This window comes from Penicillium hispanicum, assembly GCF_028827665.1.
Source record: "Penicillium hispanicum strain IBT 35686 chromosome Unknown utg000003l_segment0_segment0, whole genome shotgun sequence".
NCBI classification, from domain to species: domain Eukaryota; kingdom Fungi; phylum Ascomycota; class Eurotiomycetes; order Eurotiales; family Aspergillaceae; genus Penicillium; species Penicillium hispanicum.
Genome location: NW_026623195.1, coordinates 947,470 through 973,728, shown reverse-complemented (window position 1 = coordinate 973,728; position 26,259 = coordinate 947,470). Strand labels below are relative to the sequence as shown.

The window sequence follows — 26,259 nt, the reverse complement described above, 5'->3', positions numbered from 1 at the left end:
CCGATTTCGCCGCTGCTACAAATCCCCATTTCCCCCCCCCCCCCCCCCCTCTCACTGTGGCTAACCTCCTCCGTGCACCAGATCCTGGGTCCTGTCTTCCCTCCATCGCCTGATTGCGCCGAACGATGCTTCGGGTCTGGATCCTGGGGTACCCGCACCCGTCATGATCCCTCCCGACTCCGACGACTTGCCATTGAAGACCTCTGGTGCTAGCTCCAGTTTAGGCCAGGAGGATCCGGCGGCGACTCTCGACGATTTCGATAATCAAAGCCATGCAAGTTCCCGCGATGCCGGTAGCCCACAGGCGTTCGACCCCGCGACTGGGACGGGACCGGATGACGGTGCGCTCGAGAAACAGCACGACGGGACTGCGCAAGACTATGCCGCTGATGGCCCGAACTTCGGGGATAGAGATGATAAACCGGCATGGAGTGAAATGAAGACCAAGGCTGGGAAGGAGCGGAAGCGACTGCCGCTGGCCTGCATCGCCTGTCGCCGTAAAAAGATACGGTGCTCGGGTGAGAAGCCCGCGTGCAAGCATTGTACTCGCTCACGGATTCCATGCGTCTACAAAGTGACAACAAGGAAAGCGGCTCCGCGGACAGATTACATGGCCATGCTAGACAAGCGGCTCAAGAGGATGGAAGATCGCGTCATCAAGACGATCCCCAAGGACGAGACGAGAGACATGTTCTCCATCGGCCGCTCGGTCGTCAAGCCCTCGGCACAAACTCAGGCTGCTCTGAAGCAGAAGAAACGAAGCGCGGATGAGGCGTTCGCCGCGGAGATGGAGGAATGGACTCGGGAAGAGCGTCGCCCACCACATGAAACATTCCCAATGAACCGCAAGATCAAGTCTACCGATGGCTCCGGGCTTCTGACCGCGGGCGCGGAGTTTTTGCCCTCACTGGAAATACAAGAGCATCTCGCGGAGGTGTTCTTCGATTGCATCTATGGACAGTCATATCTACTTTTGCATAAACCGAGCTTCATGCGCCGGCTGAAAGCAGGCACGGTTCCCCCGGTCCTCATTCTCGCGGTCTGTGCGGTGTCCGCTCGATTCTCAACACATCCGCAGCTCAATTCAGAGCCACCTTTTCTGCGCGGTGAAAATTGGGCCAATCCGGCCGCGGCCATCGCTCTTAGCCGACATGACGAACCCAATATCACAATCCTCACCGTTTTTCTGCTGCTTGGCCTTCACGAGTTTGGAACATGTCACGGTGGAAGAAGCTGGTCCTTTGGTGGCCAAGCTCTGAGAATGGCATATGCCTTGCAGCTGCATCAAGAACTCGTGCGCGATCCATTGCTCGATCAGGATAATGGTAGCTCACAATTGAGCTTCACTGATCGAGAGATTCGCCGAAGAACCATGTGGGCCTGCTTTTTGATGGATCGCTACAACTCGTCGGGAAGCCAGCGCCCGCCCATTGGAAACGAGAAATTTCTCCAAATCCAGCTACCCATCAAGGAGACTCACTTTCAAATGGAGATTCCTGGTCCCACGGAAGACTTGGATGGAAATGTGCTTAACCCTACATCGGAGGATTCCGGCCAATTGTCCAATGCAAAAGAGAACATGGGCGTGTCAGCATATATCATTCGTGCCATCGTCATCTGGGGCCGCATTGTTGATTATGTGAATCTCGGTGGGAAACGGAAAGATACTCAACCACTGTGGCATCCCGAGTCTGGGTATATGCGCCTCAAGCGACAGATTGAAGAATTCTCTGCATCGCTGCCGAGCTCTCTTGTTTTCACCTACGAGAATCTCCAAATTCACGCGGCAGAGAAGATTGCAAATCAGTTTCTTTTCCTTCATATCATCGTTCACCAGAATATGTTGTTCCTAAATCAATTCGCCATTCCCCTCTCTCCAGGCGGACGACCGCCTCGAGACATGCCAAAACCCTTTCTCAGCAACGCCGGTCGAGCAGCAGTGGAAGCGGCCCATAACATCTCTGTGCTATTTGATCGGGCTTCGGCTTATCCTCTCACTGTTCCCTTTGCCGGCTATTGTGCATACTCCGCCAGCACTATTCATATTTGGGGGATCTTCTCGAAGAACGCACAGTTAGAAGTGCGGTCGAAGGAGAACCTTCGCCATACCTACCGCTATCTCAACAAGATGAAGAAGTATTGGGGGATGTTCCACTACATGGTAGAAAGTGCAAAAGATCGGTATCGGCAATTTGCGGATGCTGCCATCCAGGGGTCTGTGGCAATCCAGAATGGCGCCACACTGGCCCCGATGTTCCAGTATGGTGACTGGTTTGACAAATATCCTCACGGTGTGTCAAGGGTGCACTGGGAAGATCCGGATACCCGCCATAAGGAGACTGGTGAGGACGCCGTGATGGGACAGAAACCCGATCTCCAAAGTGTGGAAGACTTCTTTGCCAGTCTATCGCCATCACCGCAGCCGACTATTCCGCGCAAATCGCGCCCGCGTAAGGACAGCAAACTTTCCGATGGCAACTCAGGTGCCAGCCAGAAGTCTCCGCCCCAGGCAATAGATATGACCATCGGGAATACCCCTGGAGTTCCAGGCAGCGCTTTTCCCCAGCCAACCTTATTATCCCAGAACCGTGGCCTTCCGTTCAGTCAAGGCGCCTTTGATTTCGGTATCACGCCAGATCAGTTGCCACAGCTTGACCGACAATTTGTTTACGGCTCTTTCTCGGAATTTGATCCCACCAACTTTATGCCCACCAACAACCCACCAATGCCACCTATCAACAGTATCGATACAAATACAGACCAAGCATTATTCACAGGGCAGCTCGACCCTAGCGCTCCAGCCGGAACGGGTGAATTTTATCAACCCAGTGCTTGGTTCTTACCCTTCAACCTTGACCCTGCTGGCAGTGTCAACCCGTCTCTCGACCCCGGCACAAATCCTCCGCCCGCGCCAGGTTCCTCATCACCGGTGCCGGGTGTCGGTGGCAAGGCGCCTGCTCCAAGCATGTCTACCTTTGGGGGAGCAGGCGGCATGCCATTGGGTGCGTATGACTTGGGTCCAGGCGGGCCCAGCATAGGACAAGACTCGCAGCACGGGTAGCTTCAGGCCCCGCTTATGAGAGCGTATAGGAGGCCTCTTCGATAACCGACAGGTTTAATGTTATTTATGATCGGAAGGTTTGAAATCTAGGTCTGGCGGATGCCACTTATTCTACTTGCCAAAAGTCCGGCGTGTCTTGTCTTTTCTGTACATACCTTGACTGCCAGCTGCCTGGCGTGTATATCTCATGGAGATAGTTTGGTGTTTTATGGATACATTACCTTCAGGATCAGGCCAGTGCTCTATTGAAAATAGATTGTAAAATTTTTATTATTCAGATGCAAGAAAGAACCAACATACTCTGGGTACCGACCTAGGTAATTAAAGAGGTGCAAAAAACTATGAAAATGACAAAAAGGAAATGTGCATCATCCGTGAATCGAACACGGGCCTCGTCGATGGCAACGACGAATTCTACCACTAGACCAATGATGCTAGTCGTTAATAATCTCGGCACTATAGGTATACTACAGGTTTTACTTCAGAGACATTTATTAGAGGTCAAATAGCTTCATAGGTTGTCATCAACATAGGTGCCACTTATCATTTAGCCCGCTGGAAATTCCTTTGCTACCTACGCATGTATCAGTATTTCGCGCATGGGTTTGACTTATTTCTCGTCTAAGTATGCCCAAGTTTCTGTGCAAGATATATATATATCCATGGATGCATCCAGCATTGTCTCTTTCCATGGCCGTCACCATCAGGAGCCATCTTTAATTGTCATTAACCTACAAATCACCATCCTAGGAGTTAAAGCCACCACCAAATATCAAGCTATCATCAAAACCCCCCACGAGGAGCTCGGTGACTCCATGAACGATGGAATCCAATTCGGGAGCACTAGCAAACCATCCTGTCCAAGAGCAGTGTCACGACTGCCATCCAAACGGCCCATTAGCAGATCATCAGGTCCATTCAAGTGTGAAGTAGGCTGTCCCTCGCTGGAAATAATTGTGCCAGGGGTCTCTGGACCCAAGCGAGTTGAACTGTGCTGCCGCACGGTACACAAACTATCGTGAAGACCCCCCAACATGGCGACACCTCGCGTGGCGATGTTAGAATCTCGAGCCTGTCGGTGCAAGAGGGCAAAAGCATCAGAGAACGTGGAAAGTCTCCCTTGCGGTTCTGCCGGAACCTGTAGGCCCTTGTCCACCGTAAGGCGAGAAGACAGTAGACACATCCCCAAGCATGCGATGGCTTCAATGAGAGACATGGGAAGCATACAGAACCGCTCAGCAGCGCCGCACGCGTCGCCGCCTGTTAGTGCGTAGAGTTTGGTAATGGATGAGATGACATCGCAGGTCGAGTCAACAAGAGTGTTACGGTGTGCCAAGCGAAGTAGAGTTGTCTCATCACTTGTCGAATCTGCAGTACTCGATGCGGAGGTGCCGGGACGTGCTAAGACACCCCAGGGATCGATGAAGGCACTGTAGAGACCGGCTCTTGTGCCGTGGATAACAAGATGGAGGGATTCTCTCTTCTCAGCGATTGTCAAGCTCAGCCGAGGGCATCAGTTGCCGCAAGACCTGGAGAGTCTCGTCCCAGATACGAGTTTGCATGAGCGCGCCTTTGTCGCTGCGTACATAGGCCGACGATCTAGTTGATACACTTGTTTTAGCATTCAATCCATGCAAAGAGAGACGGCTCCACTTACTTGGTGACTCGGTCTTCACTCAAATACTCGCCATGGGTTTCCACCCCATGGACTACGGCAGCGCTGATCAACATTCTGGCTGCTTCTTCCACTGTTCTCCCAACAATGCGATCGTAAGCCTGGACCAGCTTTGACCCATCTCTATGGAGCGATGTATTCACACTCCCCGGGTTCACCATGTTGATGATAACGTCTTGCGACGATGTGTGTTCGGCCAGTTCTCGAGCCCAGAAAACATTGAGCAGCTTGGAGCGGAAATACTGATTCCATGGGTCGTAGGATTCCTGCTTGCTCAAGTCTTGGAGAACCGTACCTTTCGCTGGCTCACGAAATGTCGTCCACATATGAACCTCGGAGGAGGTAAATGTCAACCGAGTGGGCCGACCAGTTGCACGGGCGATTTCTTTAGGACAGGGAGCAGAAGTAATGACAGCATCCCATTCAATACTTGGTTGACTTGTATACTGCTTTCTAGTCCAGTCGACTGGGCAGCAGTCCAGGAAAATAGAAAGACGGCAGCATTGAGGAGGGCAATGTCAAGGAGATCTAACGCACGTTGAGCCTGGCGGCCAAATGCCAATACAGACTCCGGCGATTCCAAGTCGAGCTCCCACACGTCGACCAGTGTTTTGGTAGATGTCGAATTGCTGCGTAGAATCTTTTGCTTGACCTCCTCGCCTTTGCGAGTGTTTCGGACGGCCAAGATGACATGGCCCGCCTGCAACCGGACGCATTGCTCGGCAACTTCAAGGCCAATTCCAGAGGTTGCACCAGTGACGAGAATCGTTTGGCCTGACAAGTCCAGATCTTCGGGGAGTGGACCAGGTCGGATGAATACCTGCCGATAGAGGGAGCCGACGAAGCCCATGGTGGGTGGGTGGGTGTGTGTGTGTGTGTGTGTGTGACAGGGGATGATTGAGACGAAGGAAATGCAAACGAGAGGTTTTTGATGAATACTTCTCCATACTTATATAGGCCGTGCGAGTCACAAAGCGAAAAGCATCGCTGGAGCCGAAGCCGATACTACGGCAGATCAACTCCGAAAGACGGGCCGCCGATGCTAATTCCGAAAGATTCGAGACCGAAAATCAATCTCGCCTCGTCCCGACTCCGATCAAGTCGAACATTAAATGTAGAGCAGTTTTTATGGTGATGTCTTCTGAGCTCAATTGAAAGCGTTAATTCGACAGTGACAGAGTTCTCAGCCGGTGGAGGACTTATAAGATCAACTAGCCAACTGGTATAACGGTCCTAATCTTCCCACTCTTCATCCAACTGGTCTATCAACCGGTTCTCTGCGTCTACATCGCGACGCCCACCGGTGCCTCTTCCGCGACCACCAATCGCACCGATGAAGCTGCCGCGACCATCGCCCCCAGCGCGGGTGTAGCCACTGCTCGACGGTGAGCGTTTGAAGCAGCTCCCCAGCGTCGAGACCAGAATAATGGCCATGTCCTGTTGAAAGAAAGATTGATTAGCACACTGCGTGCCTAGATCAGACGAGAATGAAGCCAAGTTTCCAAAGACTAGTGACAGGATGCAGAAATGGAAAGTGCTGGAGAGCGCCGACTACTTGAAGGTGTGGCTATCTAGAAGAAAAAAAGCCCCAATGTCCAGGACCCCAAGTGAAAGAGCAGCGGCCCATTCCAGTGGTGTATGAAGATCATGGAAACTCGTTTCAAAGTCATAAAAGATGTACACATCGTGGTCAACACATGTGGGGGGGTGAGGGAATGACGGAAATGCGAGAACATTCTAAGGGCATGGGGTAAAGAAACAAACGCAGTCAGGGCAACCAGCAGCATGATCAACATGTGAGCGCAATTTCATTGAGATTGGGCCCCAGACCCGCTGGGCCAATCTCAATCTAACCGCGAAGCCGGCAGCCTAGTCATGCTTGAATTATGCCTGTGCGATGCCACAACGCCAGATCTAAACTTTCCGCGAGACCGACAAGGCACCAAGGCCAGCAAGCTTACCTTGACAAAGTCGAACATTCCAGCCCAGAGACTGAAGTTGGGGCACTGACGCCAACCGCGCTGGTGCATGACTGTTCGCTGATACGCACAGCCGCCAATCAAGTATGCGATGACCGCAATGAGTATGCTAGAACCCACCGTAGTATCAGTATACATTCAAGCCGCTCCATGAAAAGGTCCCAGGGGGAGAAGGGGGACTTACATCACGCCAAACACTCCAGCGGGTCCTAGCCCACCTGCGTTCGGATCCGCAGCGATTCCACCACATGCAGCGGCACTGCGGACTTCGAAATAATAGGTACAGGAGTCCATAGTACCAACAAAGGACGGTGTTGCCTGGTTGGCCGGCGCGTCACGATCGCAAAGGAAGGACATCATGGTGGACTTCCTCCGAACGGAACCATTGGCGCTGCCAATGCTGTAATCGTCGGGGCATGGGGAGCCGTTCGTATAGTTTAGGATGAGTTTTCGCCCGCGGAAGAAGGGATCAGAAGCCTCCTCTCTGGACGAAAGCGACGGCCGTTAGCAAAGGTGTTCAAAATCCCGGAGCCTCTTGCTGTCATACCCTATCGAGTATACCTTCCCCTTCTCCTCATAGTATGCGCTGATATTCTCCCACCGGGAAGCCTTCACGCCGACCACATCTTTCACGTCCTCAATCACCGGCGCGCAGATGTTGATAGTAAAATTGGCGGGGTAGTCATGTCCCTTCGCGTGCCAGCTCTCCTCCCGGTCATCCTTGTACACCTTCTTGCCATCTTTCATCTGTGGCGGGGACAATGAGATTGAGCTGAGGTCGTAATATAGGCCGGTGGCCGGCGAGCGAGCCACACATGGGGATTCATCGTTTAGGTGAGAGGAGCCCGGTGCGGCACTGGACAGTCCCAGGAGGGAAGATAGGAGAAGGGAATAATGAGCGGAGTTCAGCTTCATGGCTGAAAGAAGAGCGATAAGTCTCGGCAGACTCGGAGAAGCAAAGGAACGTCAATTGAGGAATCGGAGTCCAGCTCTCTGGGGGTGGAAGGTTGGCGGAGAATCGAAGGGATGGAAGCAGAGAAGCTTACGTTGCATCGCCGAGGCGCTGATTGGCAATGCGGAGAAGCCGCGGGCGCACGGGATCCGGCGTGGTACGCGATCGCTTCGCCGGGCTATTTAATTCTGCCTCTCTCCCAGCTTGGCTTTCGCGTTTCGCCAGGCCGCGATTTCTCTCCTCTTGTCTCTTGATCATCTTGTTGCCAGTGTGCTTGCGACCATGGCGCCTAAAAAAGCTTCATCCCAGGCTCCCATCCAGCCCGTCCCTGAAAAGCGCGGTTACGAGTTCGGCGGACCGTACGTCTATTTCAATTCCCGATCCTACGAGCTTCCACTGACCTCTCCAACAGCCTAGGAGCCCTTGGAATCGTGGTTGGACTTCCCATCCTCATCTATGTCTTCGCTTTCGTCTGCAACGATGTGTCGGGCTGCCCCGCGCCCTCCTTACTGCACCCCTCGACCTTGTCCCTGAAGCAGTTGAAGCGCGAAGTGGGTTGGCCAGAGGAAGGATTCGTGGGGCTCTATGATACCCAGGTAACACTGTGGACTATGAGTTACTACGCCTTCAGCCTGTTCCTACAGGTGTTCCTTCCTGGCCAGGAGGCAGAGGGTGTTTCTCTGGCGTGCGGAGGAAGATTGAAGTACAAGTTTAATGGTACGGCGAGGTTCTTGAAAGACCGGGTCGTGTTTTCGACACACCATTCTGCAGAAAAATGCTCACGTATTCTCTTGTAATAGCCTTCCGCTCCGCCGTTGTCATCCTTTCAGGCCTGGCCGCCGGTACCCACATGTATGGAGCCGACTTCGTGGTGTGGACCTTCCTGTGGGATAACTACATCCAAGTCATCACCGCCAATCTCCTGATCTCTTCGACGCTTGCGCTTCTTGTGTATCTGAAGAGCTTTTCGGTCCCCGAGCCGGGACAGCCGAACCCGGATCTTCGCGAACTCGCACCTGGCGGCCACACGGGCAATCCGTTGTATGATTTCTTCATCGGCCGTGAACTGAACCCTCGTATTCGTCTGCCGATTCCCTTCGTCAGTGAGACTTCACGCACCATCGATGTCTTGGTGTTCATGGAGATGAGGCCCGGTCTGCTTGGATGGATCATCCTGAACCTGTCCAATGTGGCTCACCAATACCGAACCTATGGGTACGTGACCGACTCCATCATTCTGGTCACTCTCTTCCAGGGATTTTACGTGCTGGACGCACTATACATGGAACCGGCCATTTTGACCACAATTGATGTGATTATGGATGGATTTGGCTTCATGCTGTCTTTCGGCGATGTGGTTTGGGTTCCCCACCTCTACAACGTCCAGAGCCGCTACTTGTCCGTCTTCCCACATCAACTTGGATGGACTGGAATTGCCCTCGTTCTGGGGGTCACCGCCGTTGGATACTCGATTTTCCGCGGTGCCAACAACCAGAAGAACCGTTTCCGCACCGACCCCAACGACCCCCGCGTGAAACACATCAAGTTCATCGAGACCAAGTCTGGATCTAAGCTGATGATCTCCGGATGGTGGGGTCTGGCCCGGCATATCAACTACCTTGGTGACTGGGTTATGTCGTGGGCCTACTGCCTGCCTACCGGCATCGCAGGCTACGCTATCATTGAAACCATCAACCCGGCCAGTGGCGAACACCAGAAGCAGGCTGTCCAGACCCCAGAGATGCGCGGCTGGGGCATGCTGCTCACCTACTTTTACATGCTCTATTTCGGAATTCTTTTGATTCACCGAGAGATCCGCGATGAAGAGAAGTGCCGTAGAAAGTATGGGGCTGATTGGGACCGCTACACCTCTATCGTGCGCAGCCGCATCATCCCGGGGATCTACTAGGGTGGTCCCCCCGCGTCTTCTCCCGATATGCGATATCCAAGAGACTGAAAGGGTTGGCAATCGGGCAATCTTCCCTGTTTTAATGGCTGGGCTCGACCCCAGCGCAAAAGTGCCATTTGTACAGTAATTAGGCTATGTTTAAAGAGTGCTACGAAACAAGCGAGAGGAGCTTGCACTGTCCATGATGGGCCTGATGCGGGCTAATCATGCTCTATTAATAAATTTAATGGTGTCAAATCAGGGAGTATCAACGCTTCCGCTTCTTAGGATCAATCAACACATCTAGTCCCCAGTTCTCGTCCCTAGCATTTGGTATCCACCCCTTTAGAACTTCTTTGGCATCCTGTATGGCCTCTTTACGAACTCGAAGCGGGTCGGTCATGCCAATTTCCGTTCGCTTCAGCTCGTCGTAGGTGGCCACGCTCTGAATGTGTTGCTGGGTTACGCAAGGCCGTTCAAATACAACAGTGCCTGGCCGTTGTTCCTTGACTAGAGTTTCATCTACACTGGGATGGCAATTTTCAAATCCAGTGATATCACGAAGAAGAGCCCATAATTTGGCCCGCGACAGTGACGAAGCCCCCCGTGCACTGGGCGCCGATGCCTTGTTACCCTGCTTCACTCCATTGATGATGGTCTCATATAATCCCGTTTTGGAACGGCGCAACGCAGGTAGAGACTTGCTTCCGGTGTCTGAGATAAACATACACGGATGCGTAAAGGACGGAGCTGCAATCCACACTGCACTCACATTCCCCGGCTTACTCTTCTTGGGTGTGACCGCGGGGGCAGTACCACCACCTCCATCTAGCTCGGATTGTGGCACAGCACCAGCTGATATAGGCTTTGGTTTTGCAAACTGCCAGAGCCTTTCGATTTCCTCAGAACATACAGGAAGAACCTGGAACGGACGGAATCCATATCCGACGTCATTCTCGTCTCTTCCTGGACTATTAGGCCACGACTTCCCCTTCAGAGCTCCCATGCGGCCTGTCTCCCCGAAACATCGATCGAACCCAACGTGAGTGATCTCGTCTTCGGGAAGAGCCAATCCGGACAAGTATGCATTCTTGGTCGGGGCGACCAAGCGACTAGTTTCGCATGAAAGCAGAGAGGACACTTGTCTTAGGGCAAGTTTATCAGAGCAAGACTTGCTGCGAGTGGATTCTGCATCTGTCCGTGCCGGCTTTCGACGGACGACTCCAAGACGAGAGAAATGTGCCCGGCCGTCTAGGAGATTGTTTTCGATGAGGGGGTCTGCCTCTTGGGTTTCTGGGTTCAGATTCGGCTGGCGTACAACTTCCCATGGCGTTGCGTCTTCTTGGGCCGCCATGCACAGCTCCATACTTGCGTCGCCGCAAGGCGCACATGTGCAGTACATGTATATTTTGATATCTGGCTGTATTTCGAAAGGTGGCCATTGTATTGGTGGGCTGAATGCCTCTTCGGTCGTTGTATTTTTCGTTTTGCGAATGAAGGGTGATCTTGAACCGTCGATGTACTTTTCCTCCATAGTTGTGTGTGAATGTGAGGATTTCTCTTCCGCCATGACGGCGTGGCATTCTGTTAGAAGCCAGTAGTTGAATGCACGGATCGCTAAGATCTCTGCATGACAATCGTGGAGGACAAGTCCTCGACAGCGAGGAACATGAGATGCAGATAGGCATTTCGCTCCGCTCCTTCCAATAGGTCAGCTTTGGAGCAGTCTGAAAGAACCGACGACTTTGGAAGCCTGGTCTGATTGGATAACCTACGTGACAGCTATGCAATGAAGACTTTCCGATGATGTATTTTCTCCTAGCGAGGACAAGATCGCGATGGTTATTATAGAGATTTTGTAACCAAGAGGTCGAAACACCTACCCTTGACAGCCACAATGCCAGTCATTGGGATCCACTCTCGTGAGCCATCAGGAAATATGGCTGGTTTACTGCGTGTAGGCAGGGCATCGAAATAGGCATGGACTAGCGAGGCTATCCGGGATGGCAGTGACTCCGCACATGCTGGCTCAGACATTGATACGCATGAAGAGAATAAGAAAAGACAAAAGGAGACCACACAGACTAAACTTGAATCACCTCTGATTTTCAGAAGAGCGCGAAGTGGCCGAAAAGTGATTTGGATATCCACCCACGTGACGACCCGCCGATCTCGACTTCTCCGGACTCGCGCATCCCATCTTTGCGGATTCCTCAACTTCCCTCCCGACGGCACAAATCCTTTCCCCCACGCTCCAAAATGGCCGACAAACTCCGTACACTCCAGAACCTCGAGGCTCTGCAGGCCCGCTACATCGGTACAGGCCATGCCGATACCACCAAGTACGAGTGGACCTCCAACATCCTCCGCGACAGTTACGCTTCCTATGTCGGACACAACCCCCTGCTTTCTTACATGGCAGTCGGCATGGGCGAGCCCAAGGAGAAGGTCCGCGCGTTGATGCTGGAGAAAATGGTCAGAGGCGCCGGAAACCCTCCAGAGGTATGTACAACACCTGCTTACGGGTGGCGATGGGAATTGGGCTGACATTCTCCTCGCCCGGAACTTAGACTCAAGATTAATGCGCTATTACCGCGCTATTGCCGAGTCTCGCACTCGCGTTTATATCGAACATGAAAAAATACCCTTCTGTCGACTTTCTCTTCTCTCTGAACGAGCTCAAAGCTGTTTGATATGATACCCACTTCAGAGGCGATTGAAAATCCAGTCGCAATTATCTTTGCAACACCTGCCTCGAAGTATGGTGGTCTCTCTTTGTGAGAAATAGGTGGGCCATTGCTCCTAAATGCGACACGCCTTGATAGCCCATGATTGGAAAGTGCTGGGTCAGCATGGTTAAGACCAATACTTTCCCAGTGACACAGTACGCCCCCGGTGTATCTGGGCGCATCGATTCTCATCCACTGGCTAGGCTCGTCAAGGATATTGAAAGTCTGGTTGTATGGCAACACTAGAGCAGGACACTAGATATAGGCGAGTGATGGATGCGAAGCATCCATGACTGTCCATAGTCCACCCATGAATAATGACATTCTTAAACGTCGGCTTCATTGACCGAATTTCACAATGGATGGCTGAAAATCGGAACAGTATGAACATTTATAGATCGTAAACATTTGTACAGAGAGCTTGCCAGTCGGACGCCAGAGGGAAATATGAAAAGAACCAGAAGGTATTTGCAGAAACATGTGTCCAAGCCACGGCTCAATTGGAACCTCTCCCATCTCTTGCGACCAACTTCGTATTCTCCGCCTGCAACGAAGCAACCAGATCCACCCACTTCTGACGATCCTCCCGCAACTTGCTGACCTCTTTCTTCAGGTCTTTCACTTCACTGCGCAAACTCTCGACCTCGGACCTGGACCGCGACTTCTCAGAGCGCTCAGCCTCCTTCCGCTGCCGCGCCTCAATCTTCGATGCGACCTTCAGCTGGTTGCTCTCCACCTTGCGAAGGTGTTTCAGTAGCTTGGACTCCTCATTAAGGAGCTGGGAAGCGGCCTTATGAACATGCGCCGGCGGGTCCGGGGCCGGCTTCGCCGTCTCCGTGGCCGACGACGAAGGCTGGCCATCGCTACTATTGCTTCCACGCTGACTCTGCTGCGTTTTCGAGCTAGCCGGCGTCGAGGCCTGATTGTCTGCGGCACGCTTGCGCATGCCGCTTGTGTCGCTGTCCACATCAAAAGCGCCCTTCAGCGGGGTCGCGGGTCCGCTTTGAGATGGAATATTCAGGTTGTCCAGCTCAGAGTGAACAGAGTCAAGCTTGGACTCTATCTCCCGCTTGCGCAGAGCTAGTTTGGCGAGTTCTTTCTCGTGGCTGCTGAGCTTGCCGGCTTTGGTCATTTTCATCAGTTCTTCGGGGGGTACGTTGTTCTGGGTGACCTCCTCCACACTCGGGTTGCCGCCTTCGGACCGGATGGATAGTGAGACGTGATCGGGCTCGCGTGAGGCCAGAGATCCGGTCTCATGTTTATTCTTTGTACCCGCAGAGTTTGAATTGGAGGCAACTGCCCCGTCAGCATCGTTCTCGGACTCATCAATGACATCGTCCACTTGACGGTGCGGTGATTGATGGGGGATGTAGTCGAGGACAGCCTGTGGCGCGAATCGTTCAAGGCTGGTATTGATCAGGCCAGTCACACTAGCAATGAGACCATGATGGGACTGAAGGTCTGATTCAATCGAGCCCGAATCCGAGTTAGACTCTTCATAGTCCTCGCCATCGACCGACTCGCCAGATTTGACCTCCTGGTTCTGGGATGCATCGTTGCCATTGACTGGTGAATTGTTCTGTTGCTTCTCAGGCTTGTCGTCTTGAATAGCCCAATCAACGAATTTGGCTGCATCGACACCGACACTTCTTGGGGTACCTTTGTCGACCATCCACCGTGGGATGTTGCCCCCAGGGTCACTCCGAGAGACCATAATCCACTCGACCGGGTTCATCTCTTCATCGTCCCCCACAGCACCGTTATCCTCCGAGGCACCCGGAGAGGCAGAATTGTCAGCTGAAGACCCATCGTGCTTGTTGCTGTTCTCCGTCCTTTCTGAGCCGTCGCCATTTTTCCTGGGAATCTCGCGGATGAGCTCAACCGATTCATACTCGCCACGAGTATAGCCCTGCTTGTGAGGCACATCTGGATGGTCACACGGCTTGGAGATCATCAACCAACTCCTCCCCGGCTGCTTCGTGCCACCAATCCGCAAGCCAGCCTCCGAGGTAATAATCAACTCCACAAAGTCGCGCGGCGCTGTCGGCTTCGGAAACTGCGCCGAAACATGATAAACCATAACCTGGCCCATGACCGAGCCATCCCCATCGGCCACCTCCACCGTCTCCACCTTCTCCTCCGCGCCAATGCCCCGGATGCACTTGTCCGGCGTCTGCCCCTTCTCAATCTTCTTCCGATTCGCCCTGAGCGTCTCGTCGTACTCCGCCGAAAGCTTCTTCCGCCATCGCGCGAAGGAGAGGCCCTCGTGCACACTCCGCCGCCCGAACCAGGAGCCCCCGTCGTCGTTCGAGGAGAGCTTCCACACATGTAGGCCGAGTGGGTTGTCCTTCGGCCCGCCCATCTTGATCGGCTTGCCCCATTCCTTCTGCACAGACGTGATCTCCGGATCTGTCTCGCCAACCCGCACGGCGGACGGGACGATGCGGCGCGCGGAGTGCGATTCCTCGCCGCTGTGCGTCTGCACCTCCTCGTACGCGGGCGGGTCGGGCAGGGACTCCGCGACGAGGCGGCTCTTCTTGAAGATATCGCGCACGTACTCGCGGAGCTCCTCCGGGGACTGCGGGACCGCGTCCCAGGTGGTCGGCTTTAGACATTGCAGGGCATCGTGGAGAGGGGCCATGGGCAGGAAACGCCGGCGGGAGCACGGGAAGGGGTCGAATGGAACGGGTCAGGGGTGCGTGGATTTATAGTGCAGGGATGCACGGGTAGCTGGTCGGTGTGATGTCTTATAATCGGACAATGCCACTGTCAGCGAGGATCAGGAGAGACAGAAACCCCGACGGCCGACGGCGAAGCAAATCCGCCGACGGGGAATCGGTAGTCGGCATGCGGTGGCACGAGAGCGGAAGAGGCGATACGTACCCAGTCTTCACGTACACAATTCTTCAAACCGACTAGGTGAACATGAGACTGAAACTCGAAGACAACGCAATCAAGGAGTAGAGCACACGCCGGAGAAGCGGGCAGTTCGCGAGTAAATGTGCGGGGAAGCCGGACAGCCACGAGCGGGCACCGGCAAAGACGTATGGAGGATCGCAATGGATTCACGCAAGAAACAGATGCTAATACCGGAACCGACCGAAAGAAAATAAAGTTAGAGGCAAAGAGTTCCCGCAGCGAGGCATTGCTGCTCGTTCATGATTCAGTAATCCCTGCTTGGCGCTGTCCCGGGTTCGCTGACGTCATGGGCTGGTCGCGCCGAAAGAACGAACTAGTTAGTTGACTCTGACTATGACTAGTTAACGTGGAGCTGTTATCATGCTATGATGTCTGTGGACGCCTCGTACCTGATTTGTTATATATGTTCCTGATCTGATCTGTACCTTCTTTGTCACCTGTCTGGGGTTGGCGGTTGTCTAATCCGACGATGCCGCGTGGGTGGTACAAATCTCAGAAGGAACCTTGAAATATACAACGATGCACAACTAAAAGCTGGTCTACTGGAGTAAAGGCTATTGCCTTGGGATTCACCTGGGCTATGACAGGTATAGATATACAAGAATTAACCGACTGAACGGGATACCACGCCCCCGACAGCAATGACTACATACTACCCAGATGATCTCGAGGAAAGTGGTTGCATGTACCCTTCAAATAAGCCTAAAAAAGATACATACAGATTGGACTAGCTGACATAGCGACAAAAAGACGCAAGAAGAGAACGACAGCCAGCGCGAGGGGTCTGGCCCCCCGGAACACTGTCAGAACCAGCATCCGATTCCCGGCGTCGGGCAAAAGAACGAAAACCGCCCTCTCGAACCAGCGAGAAGAGCCCCCGACGAACCGAGCGCATCCGGGTAATACTCAAAACCCAGCCCGGATGCATGAGGCGGATGAACCTTGACGCCAGCCCATGCGGGATGGCGGAGAGACCGGAGCTGCGAGAGAGAGTCGCATGCCATACGCGCTCGTCTTGTCGCGAGAGGCGGGACGACGCAGAGCCTGCTGGTCACAGACGCAGCAGGTTCGTGATCTCGTCGTCCCTGCGCGCGCCCCGGTGCTCGCCACGGGCGTAGACTTCCGGGGTAGACGAGGGCGATAGCATGGGTTCTCTTCCTTTCTTGTTCGATCGTCACGGCCATCCCGGCGTGGGCGGCGAGAAAAGGGGCCAGCGAGAGCAGACATCTCAGATGTCTGTCTGCACATGCCCGGTTGCGTAGACGTGTCCTTCAAACGCCTCCGTGGAGAGGGTTTGCCAGTTCGGTCGCCTGTACCGAAAGGAGAGTCCTCGACAGACAAGCGACACGAGGTGAAGCAACCCGCCGAGACCAGTCGGCGAGAGTTTCCCCGTTGTCGGTTGCTGTCGAACCGCAACGCAGAAATGAAAGACATAATGGACATTCCACATCCAAGTTCATATCCCGGCCGTGAGGCAAACCTGGTCTTCATGACATATATGCGGGAGATGAAACAAAAGAAATGAACACAAGAGCCGACCCGCCGCTTCTCGATGCAAAAGAAAAGAATCCACAAAAGACAGAACAAACGCTGGCGCTGGTTGGGGCAAATGAAGACAAGGCAAAGATGAAAGATAAAAAAGAGAACCCAAAATGCAAATGCCTTCAGAGGATTATTCTGAATAAGATGCAATGGCAACGAGGTGGAGTATCACAGATGCACACAGAGTCAATGGAAGAACGCCGTCGAGAAATGCCAATAATGGGAGGAGGGTCCGAGTTGCGCGCGTGCCGACCAAGGCTGATCATGACGATCCACGTCAGGTACCAGGGTCGGCGGACTAGGGCTGCGAAGGTGCCGCTGGCAGGAGGGGGGAAGAGTCGACGCCGTCGAGTCCCGCTCCGGAGAGCGCTCTACATCGTTGCCGCAAATGGTAGCGCGGATGGCAATGCAGCAAAGTCCCCCCAGCCGAAGCCGGCAATGTTGGCTGCCGTACTGCACGGTTGCAGGGGCTGGGCGAGCATGCTAGGAAGCGGCAGGGTCGCGATGGCCGCGGAGGTGGCCACCATGCTGTCGTAGGGCGAGTACGGTGCGGTGGTGAAGGGCTGGCTGTAGGAAGGGGTCGGCGACGGCAGCTGGGCGTCACTGAAACCGAGACTGGCCCAAACGTTTGGATTAGAATCACCGGAGCTGGCCGGGGTTGGGCTGGGCGGCAGTACTTTCCACGACTCGAGCGGCGCGGACGGTGGGATCGGGGTGTGCCACCAGGTCTCCGGGCCCGTCGAGCTGGGCAGGAGAGGCGCTGGGCGCAGCACATCGACGCGTGGTGGCGGAGGCAGCAGCGGCACGAAGAGACTCGAGATCGCGGCTTTGGCCTCGTCGCCACGGCCGCAGAGTAGCTCGCCGGCACCGTCTTCCTCCAGTCCCTCGAGGGCCTCGGCGTCCGTCCGGTAGACAAACTTGTTGGCGGCTTGGACGAATTCCTCCTGTAACTTCTTCAGCTGGGCCTGCTTTCCGGACCAGTCCCACGTGTTGGCGGCGGCGTCCACGGAGTAGACCTCTTTATGAAAGTCCACCAGGGCTTCGATGGTCTCCGGGGTTAATTTGAATGCCACCTCGTTGCGCGAGACCATGTCGACGTGCACGACGTAGGCCTCCATGTGGATCATCTGGAAGTTAAACAGGCCCTCCACCAAGGGGTTCTCATCTTTGCGCAGCTCGGCTTCGGGGGCCTTGGCGAACATCATCGAGCACAGGGTCCAGATGGCATTCTGCGACGACAACGTCTCGGTCAGACATCGGGTATGTTGGGTGACATTGTTGAGCGGGCGCTTCACTCGGTTGACTCGCTTCAGGGTAGCCGTCAACCACGGCGCGACCTTTCTATTCAGGACCACGTTCGGCGAGGCACGCGGTGCAAAGGCCGCCGCGGAGGATGGGAGAAGGACTGTTGGCATTATGACTCTGTGAAAATAGGGATACGTCCGGCGTGTCTGGGTTGGGTGTCTCAAGCAGTGAAAAGGAGCGGGAGAAAAGAATGTAAATAATCGAAAGCAAGAATCATAAAGGCGACATTCGCCCACACAAGACTCGAGCGAGGAGAAAAAAAAAAGATTCTCGGGGAGAGCAGGATTCCAAGTTGAGGTTGGACGAGGACTCGCTAGGATGAGATCGATCGCATAGTCTGTCTCATACGGGGGGAAGCAGTGCAGGTTTCGGAGCCAGAGGTTTCTATTAATGTGCGGGCGAATGCGCAGAGAAGTAAAGCAAATTAAATATCAAAAGGAGACATGAAAGTGAGTGGGAAGAGAGAAAAGAAAAGTGGACGAGGCGAAGGATAAGAAGGTCAGAGAGATTGGAGGGGCGGAAGCGCAAAGAGGCAAAACAGTGGAGATGGCAGGTTTCTCGATGACGGAGGGGGGAAAAGCACTGTGGACTATAGGGCTCGTATTGGAGTGTATGCATGTACGATACCAGTGAGGATTTCGTCGTACATCTGGGATTTCCAGTCCGGGCAATGCCTGCATCCACTCTCGGACTCCCCGATCTGCGACTGCGACGCGGTCGAGGGAATTGAAACCACTGCATGGAAATCATGAACAGTCAGTCATACACAAGGGAAAATGTGATCCACGCGTCAACCTCTCGCACCGTACTTGGGAATGCTGACTACAGTCTCACGGCGCGTTGCACATCCATTTGGCCAGAGTATCTGCAGGATGCCTCAAACTGCAAAAGCTAAGCCCCGATGATCCGCGCTGCGAAACGGCATCTCTGGGAAAACCCTCCGACTCCAACTTGCGCGAATCCCAGCGCTGGGGGTGCATATAGTAGCAGTGGTATATCGTGTCTCCTGCATACATTGTATCAGGAAGCTCGATTGAGATGGCAAAGAATCGCAGTCGCGACAGTTCCCACTTTCTCAGCTGGTCTTGTCTCGACTCGACTGCTCGTTCCTCTCGCCGTTCAGTGCGAAATCCCGACGGACGAGATGGAACCTCGAGCGCCATCCTGCAGCTAAGCAGGACGGAGCTACTCCACAAACCCTCGAACCAAAGTCCACTCAGAGCCTGTCGCACAATCCGATCTTTGCCGACGGTGACCGTTGACTTGATGTTTTGGATTTTCCATCTGGAGTTGAGAAGGGAAAAAGAAAGGAGAGCGCGGGGACGACTTGAAACGCTTTCTTTTCCCTTACCCTCAACGGGCTCCTTTCTTCTCCTTTCCTCTGGACGAACTCACGAACTCATAATACGTATCGCATCGAGTGCCGCTAGAGCGACGACCTCAGCTGATGGAGGGTCGAGCCAACGTGGGGCAGCAGCAGTCTTGGGCCTCTTCAGCGCGCGGATTCGCCAGCGGCAGCCGAGCCCGGCCGCCGAGATCCCCGTTACGATCTGCGATTGGGCTGAGCCTCGACGACCGATGCCAGACTTTGGGGAGGCGCCCACTCGCATCCCGCCCCTCGACCGAATGCATGTACCGTCTGGTACGCAGAGGATACATTCCCGATGTGCTGCAGAGGAAGCCCGCATGATCGTGCTTCCATACTTCCATCCCACCCCATTGCGCATGCGTAACGAGGCGTCGCTCGTGCAATCAGAGGCCGCCCATCCTTCCAAACCCGAACCCTGGCGGCATATGAGTTCAGTCATGTGGTCGCAAGGGGGAGCGGTTGCACGCGGACGAGGTGAAGCGTCTACAGTCGTCATCGGCAGTTGCCTTTCCCTTGTTTCTCGCGGACTCGGGCGTCAGATCGCAGAATGCATCGCGCAGCGCAGTGCAGCGCAGGGCCCAAAATAGAAATCGGTGGACTGCTGCGCCTCACGCTCTCGCCACTCCGAGGCGGTGGCGGTGGCTGTGGCGGAGCACTATTCTAGTCCTCCAGGTATTATGATGGTATGAATGCTTGATGTATTCCAGTACCTGACTGACGTGGTCCATATAGTCATTTGCCAATCAATTTAAACCAGCATGGTGCTTCTCGAAATTATTGGGCGCGCCGCTGCGTTGAACCAAGCTGATATGAACACTGCCAATGTACTGTAGGTACTGTAGGTACCGCCTCAAGTTTCCACCACGACTGGCCGGAATACCGTATGGAAATGTTGGACCTACACCGGGCAAGGGCCCAAGTGATGACTTCCGACTGCCGTCTTCATAAAGAAGTCCACATTATCCTCGATGAGTCATTGGTATTCCGACATCGCAGGGCTAGGTTGGAAACCGAGCCACCGTCTCGCGCACACCGACAGTATACCGGTTAAACAAAACCAGTTGACACCCAACTCAGCAACAAAGTTTCAGTACTTGCCGAATGAGTCATTCCGTCACGTCTTCAACTTGATTTTGACCATCTCGAGCTCGTGTCTAACTCGGCATGGCATGTTGACGGTCTTCGATCGATCACGTAGATGACAAAAATAGATCCACAGTCTGGTGACTTCTCTTTGCGAGAAATAATTATCATCCGCTCATAGACAGAACAGACTGCCATCTAAAGATCCATGACGGGATCCTCGGAAGTATTGTGCCCGGCTTCGGACTCGGCATTTCCTATGGGCCACGCCTTGACAACGCGAGTACCCAACGTCGTAGGCGTCATGAACATATTTCCAGGTTTGCAGTTGGGCCTCGGAAAATTTGAAACATTGTCTCCAGAGAACCGGCCCTTCTTACCATACAGGCCTAGCGGCGGAGACGAGAATAATCGCTTGATCCAGACTACCTAACTTGACAACCTGCATTCACGCATTTGCCAGTTCCGGCTAGTATCAGAAATGATAAACCGATTGTGATGTATCGACCGTGATCGACGGTGCCATGGCTGCTCACGCTCGGCAGGTTATCTCTGCAGATGAATAGACCACGGTTTACTGTTCGACACCCAGCATGGATACAGAATGGCTCTACCATGCAATCCCAACAAAAGGCCCGCGGTTGGAACCTGCCCAATGACAAGCGTTTAGTTTTGGGCCGCGAATACAACTCCTTCAGGCGCATTGGGTCTACCTTTGGGATGCCAGGGAGTTGCCGGAATGAAAAGGATCCCACGTCACATCCGATTTTGAAATCCCAAGAGCCGTCGACCGGCGCTCTACTAGAATATGCAACCAACCCCAGACATTTGGGTTGCAAGGTGAAGATGAAACGTCCACGTCCTCTTGTGTGGGAGGATCGTCGGGTCGCGCGGGAGTGGGCCGTGTGTGACGAACTAGATAACCCAACGGCTCTCTTCAGAGTGATGGGAACGTAGTCCTTGGAGCGATGATTGGTGGAGCTGGAGGTGGCCGCATTTTACGCGCCGGGCCCCATGTCGGGGACTTTGATCGTGCGTCATCTCGCAGATGAATGGTCGCCCTGACGATATTGTTTTGCGAAGCGCTCTAGAATCCAACCTGGTGTACTCGACTGATCGATGTCTGAGTGACATAATGACCAAATTCATCCGAGCAGAGAAGCCTTTGGTGTGTTTGACAAAAGGTAGGATGTAATAGTTGATGTCGTATTATTTCGCGATCCAGTTTGGAGTCGCCGGCTCCCAATCATTCCAGAAATCCAACCCCTGTCTGCTTCAAGACAAGTTCATGCTCCGGCTCGAATTTCCTATACATCGCCCTCGGCACACCGTTGCCGTCTCAGGGTTCATAACGCCGTTTCATCATCAACAAGGGTCTTCTTCGCCCTGCGCAGTTCTTAGAGATCCAGGCGCCACTGAAGTTTCTACCAAGACCTGGGCATGACGTGCTCTCTCGAGCGCGACGAAGAAAGTAGCTGCCTCGGCTGAAGTTCTACCAGGAAGCAGCAGACCATAGTCCTGTGTAATGAGGCGGCTAATGTTTGGGCCAAGGTAATCGGCAATTCGCTGTTCTTCCTCCTGTGCGAAGACCACGCCCAGAAATTTGCCTCGAAATTAAAGAACGACGCGAATCTCAGTCGCAGCGACAACTGTAAGCCAGATCCCAGATCGGACAGAGCAAGGGGCTGATCCAGAACATATCAGACTCAACAGGTTCTGCAAACGTTTCTGGAAAGACCTTCAAACCGATATGATAGGTGGCCCCGAATACCTCTCAGGCTGATGTGCCCACTGGCACCGTCATCTGCCAAAGTGGCCATTCTGTTTAGGTTTATTTGCCATAGGTCGTGAGATGCGATGCAGTCGTTTGAATTGGCCTTCCTGTGTCTAGATCCGGGGAACGCGTTAATATCTCAGCGGTGCTGATCACGGAGGACTTTATGCGAGATGAGTGACGTGGTATGAATCCGAGGATAGCTGGACGTGGGATCTGAATGGTGAGATGTTAGATCCGAGATATGGGGCATGGGATATCATAATGGGAGAACGCGAGACCTACAGCGAAGAGGGGGAGCTTCACCTCCGCATAAGAATCGACTGACACGCGCATCATCAAGGGCTGGTCAGGTTGAGGCTGAGTAGAAGCAATGAAGCTATCTTGTCTGTGATTGAGTTATGAGATGGATTGGTGACCACTTGGCCAAGCAACCTTGGAAGTGGCTGTCCAGAGCAGCAGCTGACCAAACCGGAAGATACGCCCAAGAGCCTCATCGGTCTGCTTGACCATCTTCACCTCGGCAATTACCACAGCACTGCAGAAAAAAATTCTTATCGTAGCGCTAAAGTACTAGCAAATTCTTTCCTTCGTCTCTTCTATATAGCGGTGCGACGTGGAAATCCAGCCTGTGTTTTATGAGGCGAAGGGAGAATGAAGGGAAATTAAGAGTACGGCAGTGAAGCAACCCTGCATGTTGACAAGACATTGTCTCTCGTTCTTGTAACTATTCAGCAATCCCATTGGATGCTTGAATTAGAGATATATCGGAAACAACATCGTCAGCCGACTGGTACTGCTGCTTCCAACATTTATCCGTGATATGGTAGCAAAGATGGTTGTCAATCGGAAATAGTCCATTTTGGAAGCGAGATGATATCTCTTCATCATCATCTAAGCTGTCAAGCTCTGGGAAAACCTCACGTCCGGTCATGACGAAATAGATAGCAGAGCCAAGCGCAAAGAGATCAGTCTTCACACAAGCATAGTCCCCGTGGCAGCGGGGCAGGTATGACTTTGAACACTCCCGAGAGAGCCCGTCCAGTAATATTTTTCCATCAGCCGACTTCAGCATCCCCTGGAAGTCCGCGAGTAGTAGATCAAAATTCTTGTCAAGCAGGAAGTTTCGAAGGTTTATGTCACAGTGAATGACATGTTTTCCATGTATGTAACTGACTGCCTCGGCAGCTTGTTTGCACCAAAGTAGTTTTTGGCCAGAAGGTATAAAGGATTGTGATGTGATGTAGTCGCTCAACGAACCGTTCGAGGCACGCTGTAGAATGAGGCCATGCTCTGTCAAGCCTTTTGAGGCGATGATTCGGGGATGACTTCCAAGAAGCTCAAGAAGCTGGGCCTCTACATGAATGCTTTCATAGTTGCCAGCAATACATGGGTATTTCAGAACGGCGGAATCATTGATGGCACCGATGAAGCACTCGCCACCTCGACCGATGATTTCTGAAACCCCTGGAGGGTAATATCGACGCACTTCGACAATCTCCACGTGGGACATAGCATTTGGATCGCCTGCATTTACAGTCGTGCCATCCTGTATCCATGAGCAATCATTGAAATCGACAAAGTATGTTGCAAACTGACAATTTTTGGAGTGGGTGGTGAAGATGTGTCCAGCGCTTCAGTATCACTCGTTCGGCGTGTCCGGCTATGTAGGGCCTTGAATATCGAACCAGATACAACTTCGACAGGACACCATATTGCTCGAAAGAAGAAGTATACTGTGGAAGACAGGATTCGAAGTAAAGACAACATTGTGGCAAAGCGAAAGGCTTGAAGAGCCTTTGATGTCTAGATATTTTCGGAGAGATGGCTGGCCATCCTAGGGGTAGTTAATTGTCGGAATGGGTGTGTAGGACCTCGCATTAATAGTTTATCCATTCAAATTAGTAGGCTGGAATAGCAATACATACTTCTTGATTCCAATTGGTCAGGTCCAGTTCAGGAGAGGCACTGACCAATTAGAATCAAGAAGTCTGCTTATCGCAGCCTTCATGCACTGCGTATTATGATATCTCTACTTGATTTACTAAGCGAGATTCGCCTGATTGTACACACCTAATGCTGAACCCAAATAAATATAAAAGGGCCTCTTGCATGTAAGGTTATAACTTACGTGGAGGGAAACTTACCGTCTTGGTGGCCCTTCGTATGCTTACAACCGCCTTTATATGAAGCGCCATGTGCCTTCATTTCTTCTTCTCAACAGGCCGATCACTAAGGACGCTCTCGAAATTTTGACTTTGGTATACGCTGGCTTTTTTGTTGTTTTTGTTGGAGCCTGAGACATCAACGGACCGGTGACGTGAAGGTCCCATAAATATCCCTAGGTAGTTAACCGCTGACCTCGCCATCTGTCGACATCTCTCGCGTCGTCAACCACATCCCTCCTTCAATTCGTTTTGCCTTTCAATGCCACCATGACGGATATACTATAAACCTATTTTGGAAATATATAGATGGAAATCAATAATCACGCCCCAGCTTTTGGCGAAGGTGAACAGCTTGATCACTAACGGAAACAGCCTCCTGCAGCCTGACTTTGTCAACAAGACAGGCCAATTGATCTCGGCCGTTGCGTCGGTTGTCATTCCCGAGCTTCTGGTGCAGGTTGGCAGCCTCGGCAATGCGGACCACCTCGTCAATGAAACCTTTCTGCTCATTGAGGATTCGTCTGATGTAAGTTGGCGACCCCGTTGATTGTTGACATCTGCTAACGCGAATTCTAGCTCCTGCCCGTAGTTATGAAGCTGCTGGGATCAATGTAGAAGCTTTTATTTCCTCACAGGACTCCATGGTATATCATAATTTATGTAATGTCGGAATTCGTTTGATATGATATAGTTGAAGGATATTGTGGCAGTCCATTAAGCGCTTAAAAGCAGACCATTCCGCAAACTGTAGATTGAGAAGTGATGTATTTGGATGGGTGGGGAGGTACATGAAACGGTAGACAGGTAGAGTGTCAATCAGCGGCTCACTTGTGAGGTTGCCATACTTCTCCGTAGCGATACTCCGCTTGCAAAGAGCGGGACCCGCGTACGATCTCTCCTCGCTCGAATGATGCGAGGTTGCATACTGACGAGTTCCAGCGCCGCATTGTTGTTTACGAGCAGAAGAGGCAGAGGCCACGCAGCAGCCACCTTCTTCGAGCTCAATGTGCAAGTTCGCATGCATTTGGAGAATCCGGGGGATAAGTATCGTGGCTGTGCAGTCGAGCATCATTGCTGAACAATAGCCAAGAGACTGCTCCTAGTCCAGACAGTGGCCAGCTGACCTAGTAGTTCTGGCTCGGAGTTGTTGCCATTGGCGGCGGCAAATATCATCGTTGAAGGGGGGTGTGCGGAAGACATCGTTCATCACGAGCGTTCCGTTGCAACATAGATGAGTTGGCGGCTTTTGTGCCCCATTTCCTTCTCGTTCACGACGCGGCTTCTGACGCCTTCCCCTGCTGGTACTTGGAAACGACCTTCAGCTCGGTGTCGCGCTCTTTGATCTTCTTGTCCATGGCCTTTTGAATCTGCTCTTTCTTCTTCTCAATTTCCTTAATCTTCCTCTGTGCTTCCTTGGCGGCGATCTCTTGTGCTCTCAGAGCTGTCTCTTTGGTGGGAAATTCCTCGCGCAACTGTTCCAGCTCAATGCGCACATCTTGTTCATCAATTGGCTGGCAGGTGATTGGGTGATAGCGGTAACTCGGCAGGGGTTCTCCTGGGACTTGAACTTCCGGAAGATCGGGGTGGATTGCGGTGGTGCGGATTGGGGACTCGAGAGGGACAGCCGAGGCAGGCTCGGACGGTGGAGATAAGAGAGCTGGTTCTGTACCCCCCATGGTCACAAGTGGGGGAGTTTGTAGGAGAGCGAACGGAGGGGACGATCGACTGAGACGTTGACTTTCTTGGAATTGGAGGATGAGAGATTCAAGGCCGGATTGGAGATTCTGCCGCAAGCATCGCCCTCACCGCCCATGA

General features: G+C 53.0%; 12 protein-coding genes across 12 annotated transcripts; 4 read left to right on the top strand and 8 right to left on the bottom strand.

Moving 5' to 3' along the window:
- Window positions 1-163: 163 nt before the first annotated feature.
- Window positions 164-3,061, top strand: N7459_002772 (putative C6 transcription factor; the record flags this gene model as incomplete). The annotated part of the gene is made up of 1 exon (XM_056941957.1): window positions 164-3,061. One exon carries the CDS (start codon window positions 164-166, stop codon window positions 3,059-3,061), a length of 2,898 nt encoding a protein of 965 aa, XP_056801840.1.
- A 1,484-nt stretch (window positions 3,062-4,545) lies between these two features.
- Window positions 4,546-5,586, bottom strand: N7459_002771 (3-oxoacyl-reductase; the record flags this gene model as incomplete). The annotated part of the gene is made up of 3 exons (XM_056941956.1): window positions 4,546-4,660; window positions 4,719-5,068; window positions 5,104-5,586. The coding sequence occupies 3 exons, from the start codon at window positions 5,584-5,586 to the stop codon at window positions 4,546-4,548; spliced, it is 948 nt and encodes a 315-aa protein (XP_056801839.1).
- A 383-nt stretch (window positions 5,587-5,969) lies between these two features.
- N7459_002770 (uncharacterized protein) lies at window positions 5,970-7,630 on the bottom strand (the record flags this gene model as incomplete). The annotated part of the gene is made up of 4 exons (XM_056941955.1): window positions 5,970-6,173; window positions 6,698-6,824; window positions 6,900-7,199; window positions 7,263-7,630. 4 exons carry the CDS (start codon window positions 7,628-7,630, stop codon window positions 5,970-5,972), a joined length of 999 nt encoding a protein of 332 aa, XP_056801838.1.
- Window positions 7,631-7,949: 319 nt separating this feature from the next.
- Window positions 7,950-9,576, top strand: erg24B (uncharacterized protein; the record flags this gene model as incomplete). Its single annotated transcript, XM_056941954.1, has 3 exons — window positions 7,950-8,026; window positions 8,080-8,384; window positions 8,468-9,576. 3 exons carry the CDS (start codon window positions 7,950-7,952, stop codon window positions 9,574-9,576), a joined length of 1,491 nt encoding a protein of 496 aa, XP_056801837.1.
- Window positions 9,577-9,823: 247 nt separating this feature from the next.
- Window positions 9,824-11,125, bottom strand: N7459_002768 (tRNA-specific adenosine deaminase; the record flags this gene model as incomplete). Its single annotated transcript, XM_056941953.1, has 1 exon — window positions 9,824-11,125. The coding sequence occupies one exon, from the start codon at window positions 11,123-11,125 to the stop codon at window positions 9,824-9,826; it is 1,302 nt and encodes a 433-aa protein (XP_056801836.1).
- Window positions 11,126-11,814: 689 nt separating this feature from the next.
- Window positions 11,815-12,137, top strand: N7459_002767 (splicing factor 3B subunit 5 family protein; the record flags this gene model as incomplete). Its single annotated transcript, XM_056941952.1, has 2 exons — window positions 11,815-12,057; window positions 12,126-12,137. The coding sequence occupies 2 exons, from the start codon at window positions 11,815-11,817 to the stop codon at window positions 12,135-12,137; spliced, it is 255 nt and encodes an 84-aa protein (XP_056801835.1).
- A 643-nt stretch (window positions 12,138-12,780) lies between these two features.
- On the bottom strand, window positions 12,781-14,925 carry N7459_002766 (uncharacterized protein; the record flags this gene model as incomplete). Its single annotated transcript, XM_056941951.1, has 1 exon — window positions 12,781-14,925. One exon carries the CDS (start codon window positions 14,923-14,925, stop codon window positions 12,781-12,783), a length of 2,145 nt encoding a protein of 714 aa, XP_056801834.1.
- A 2,191-nt stretch (window positions 14,926-17,116) lies between these two features.
- Window positions 17,117-18,160, bottom strand: N7459_002765 (uncharacterized protein; the record flags this gene model as incomplete). The annotated part of the gene is made up of 1 exon (XM_056941950.1): window positions 17,117-18,160. The coding sequence occupies one exon, from the start codon at window positions 18,158-18,160 to the stop codon at window positions 17,117-17,119; it is 1,044 nt and encodes a 347-aa protein (XP_056801833.1).
- Window positions 18,161-18,880: 720 nt separating this feature from the next.
- On the bottom strand, window positions 18,881-19,858 carry N7459_002764 (uncharacterized protein; the record flags this gene model as incomplete). The annotated part of the gene is made up of 2 exons (XM_056941949.1): window positions 18,881-19,334; window positions 19,446-19,858. The coding sequence occupies 2 exons, from the start codon at window positions 19,856-19,858 to the stop codon at window positions 18,881-18,883; spliced, it is 867 nt and encodes a 288-aa protein (XP_056801832.1).
- A 3,145-nt stretch (window positions 19,859-23,003) lies between these two features.
- Window positions 23,004-23,789, bottom strand: N7459_002763 (uncharacterized protein; the record flags this gene model as incomplete). Its single annotated transcript, XM_056941948.1, has 1 exon — window positions 23,004-23,789. One exon carries the CDS (start codon window positions 23,787-23,789, stop codon window positions 23,004-23,006), a length of 786 nt encoding a protein of 261 aa, XP_056801831.1.
- Window positions 23,790-24,352: 563 nt separating this feature from the next.
- Window positions 24,353-25,059, top strand: N7459_002762 (uncharacterized protein; the record flags this gene model as incomplete). Its single annotated transcript, XM_056941947.1, has 3 exons — window positions 24,353-24,390; window positions 24,817-24,970; window positions 25,021-25,059. The coding sequence occupies 3 exons, from the start codon at window positions 24,353-24,355 to the stop codon at window positions 25,057-25,059; spliced, it is 231 nt and encodes a 76-aa protein (XP_056801830.1).
- A 653-nt stretch (window positions 25,060-25,712) lies between these two features.
- Window positions 25,713-26,120, bottom strand: N7459_002761 (uncharacterized protein; the record flags this gene model as incomplete). The annotated part of the gene is made up of 1 exon (XM_056941946.1): window positions 25,713-26,120. The coding sequence occupies one exon, from the start codon at window positions 26,118-26,120 to the stop codon at window positions 25,713-25,715; it is 408 nt and encodes a 135-aa protein (XP_056801829.1).
- Window positions 26,121-26,259: the final 139 nt, after the last annotated feature.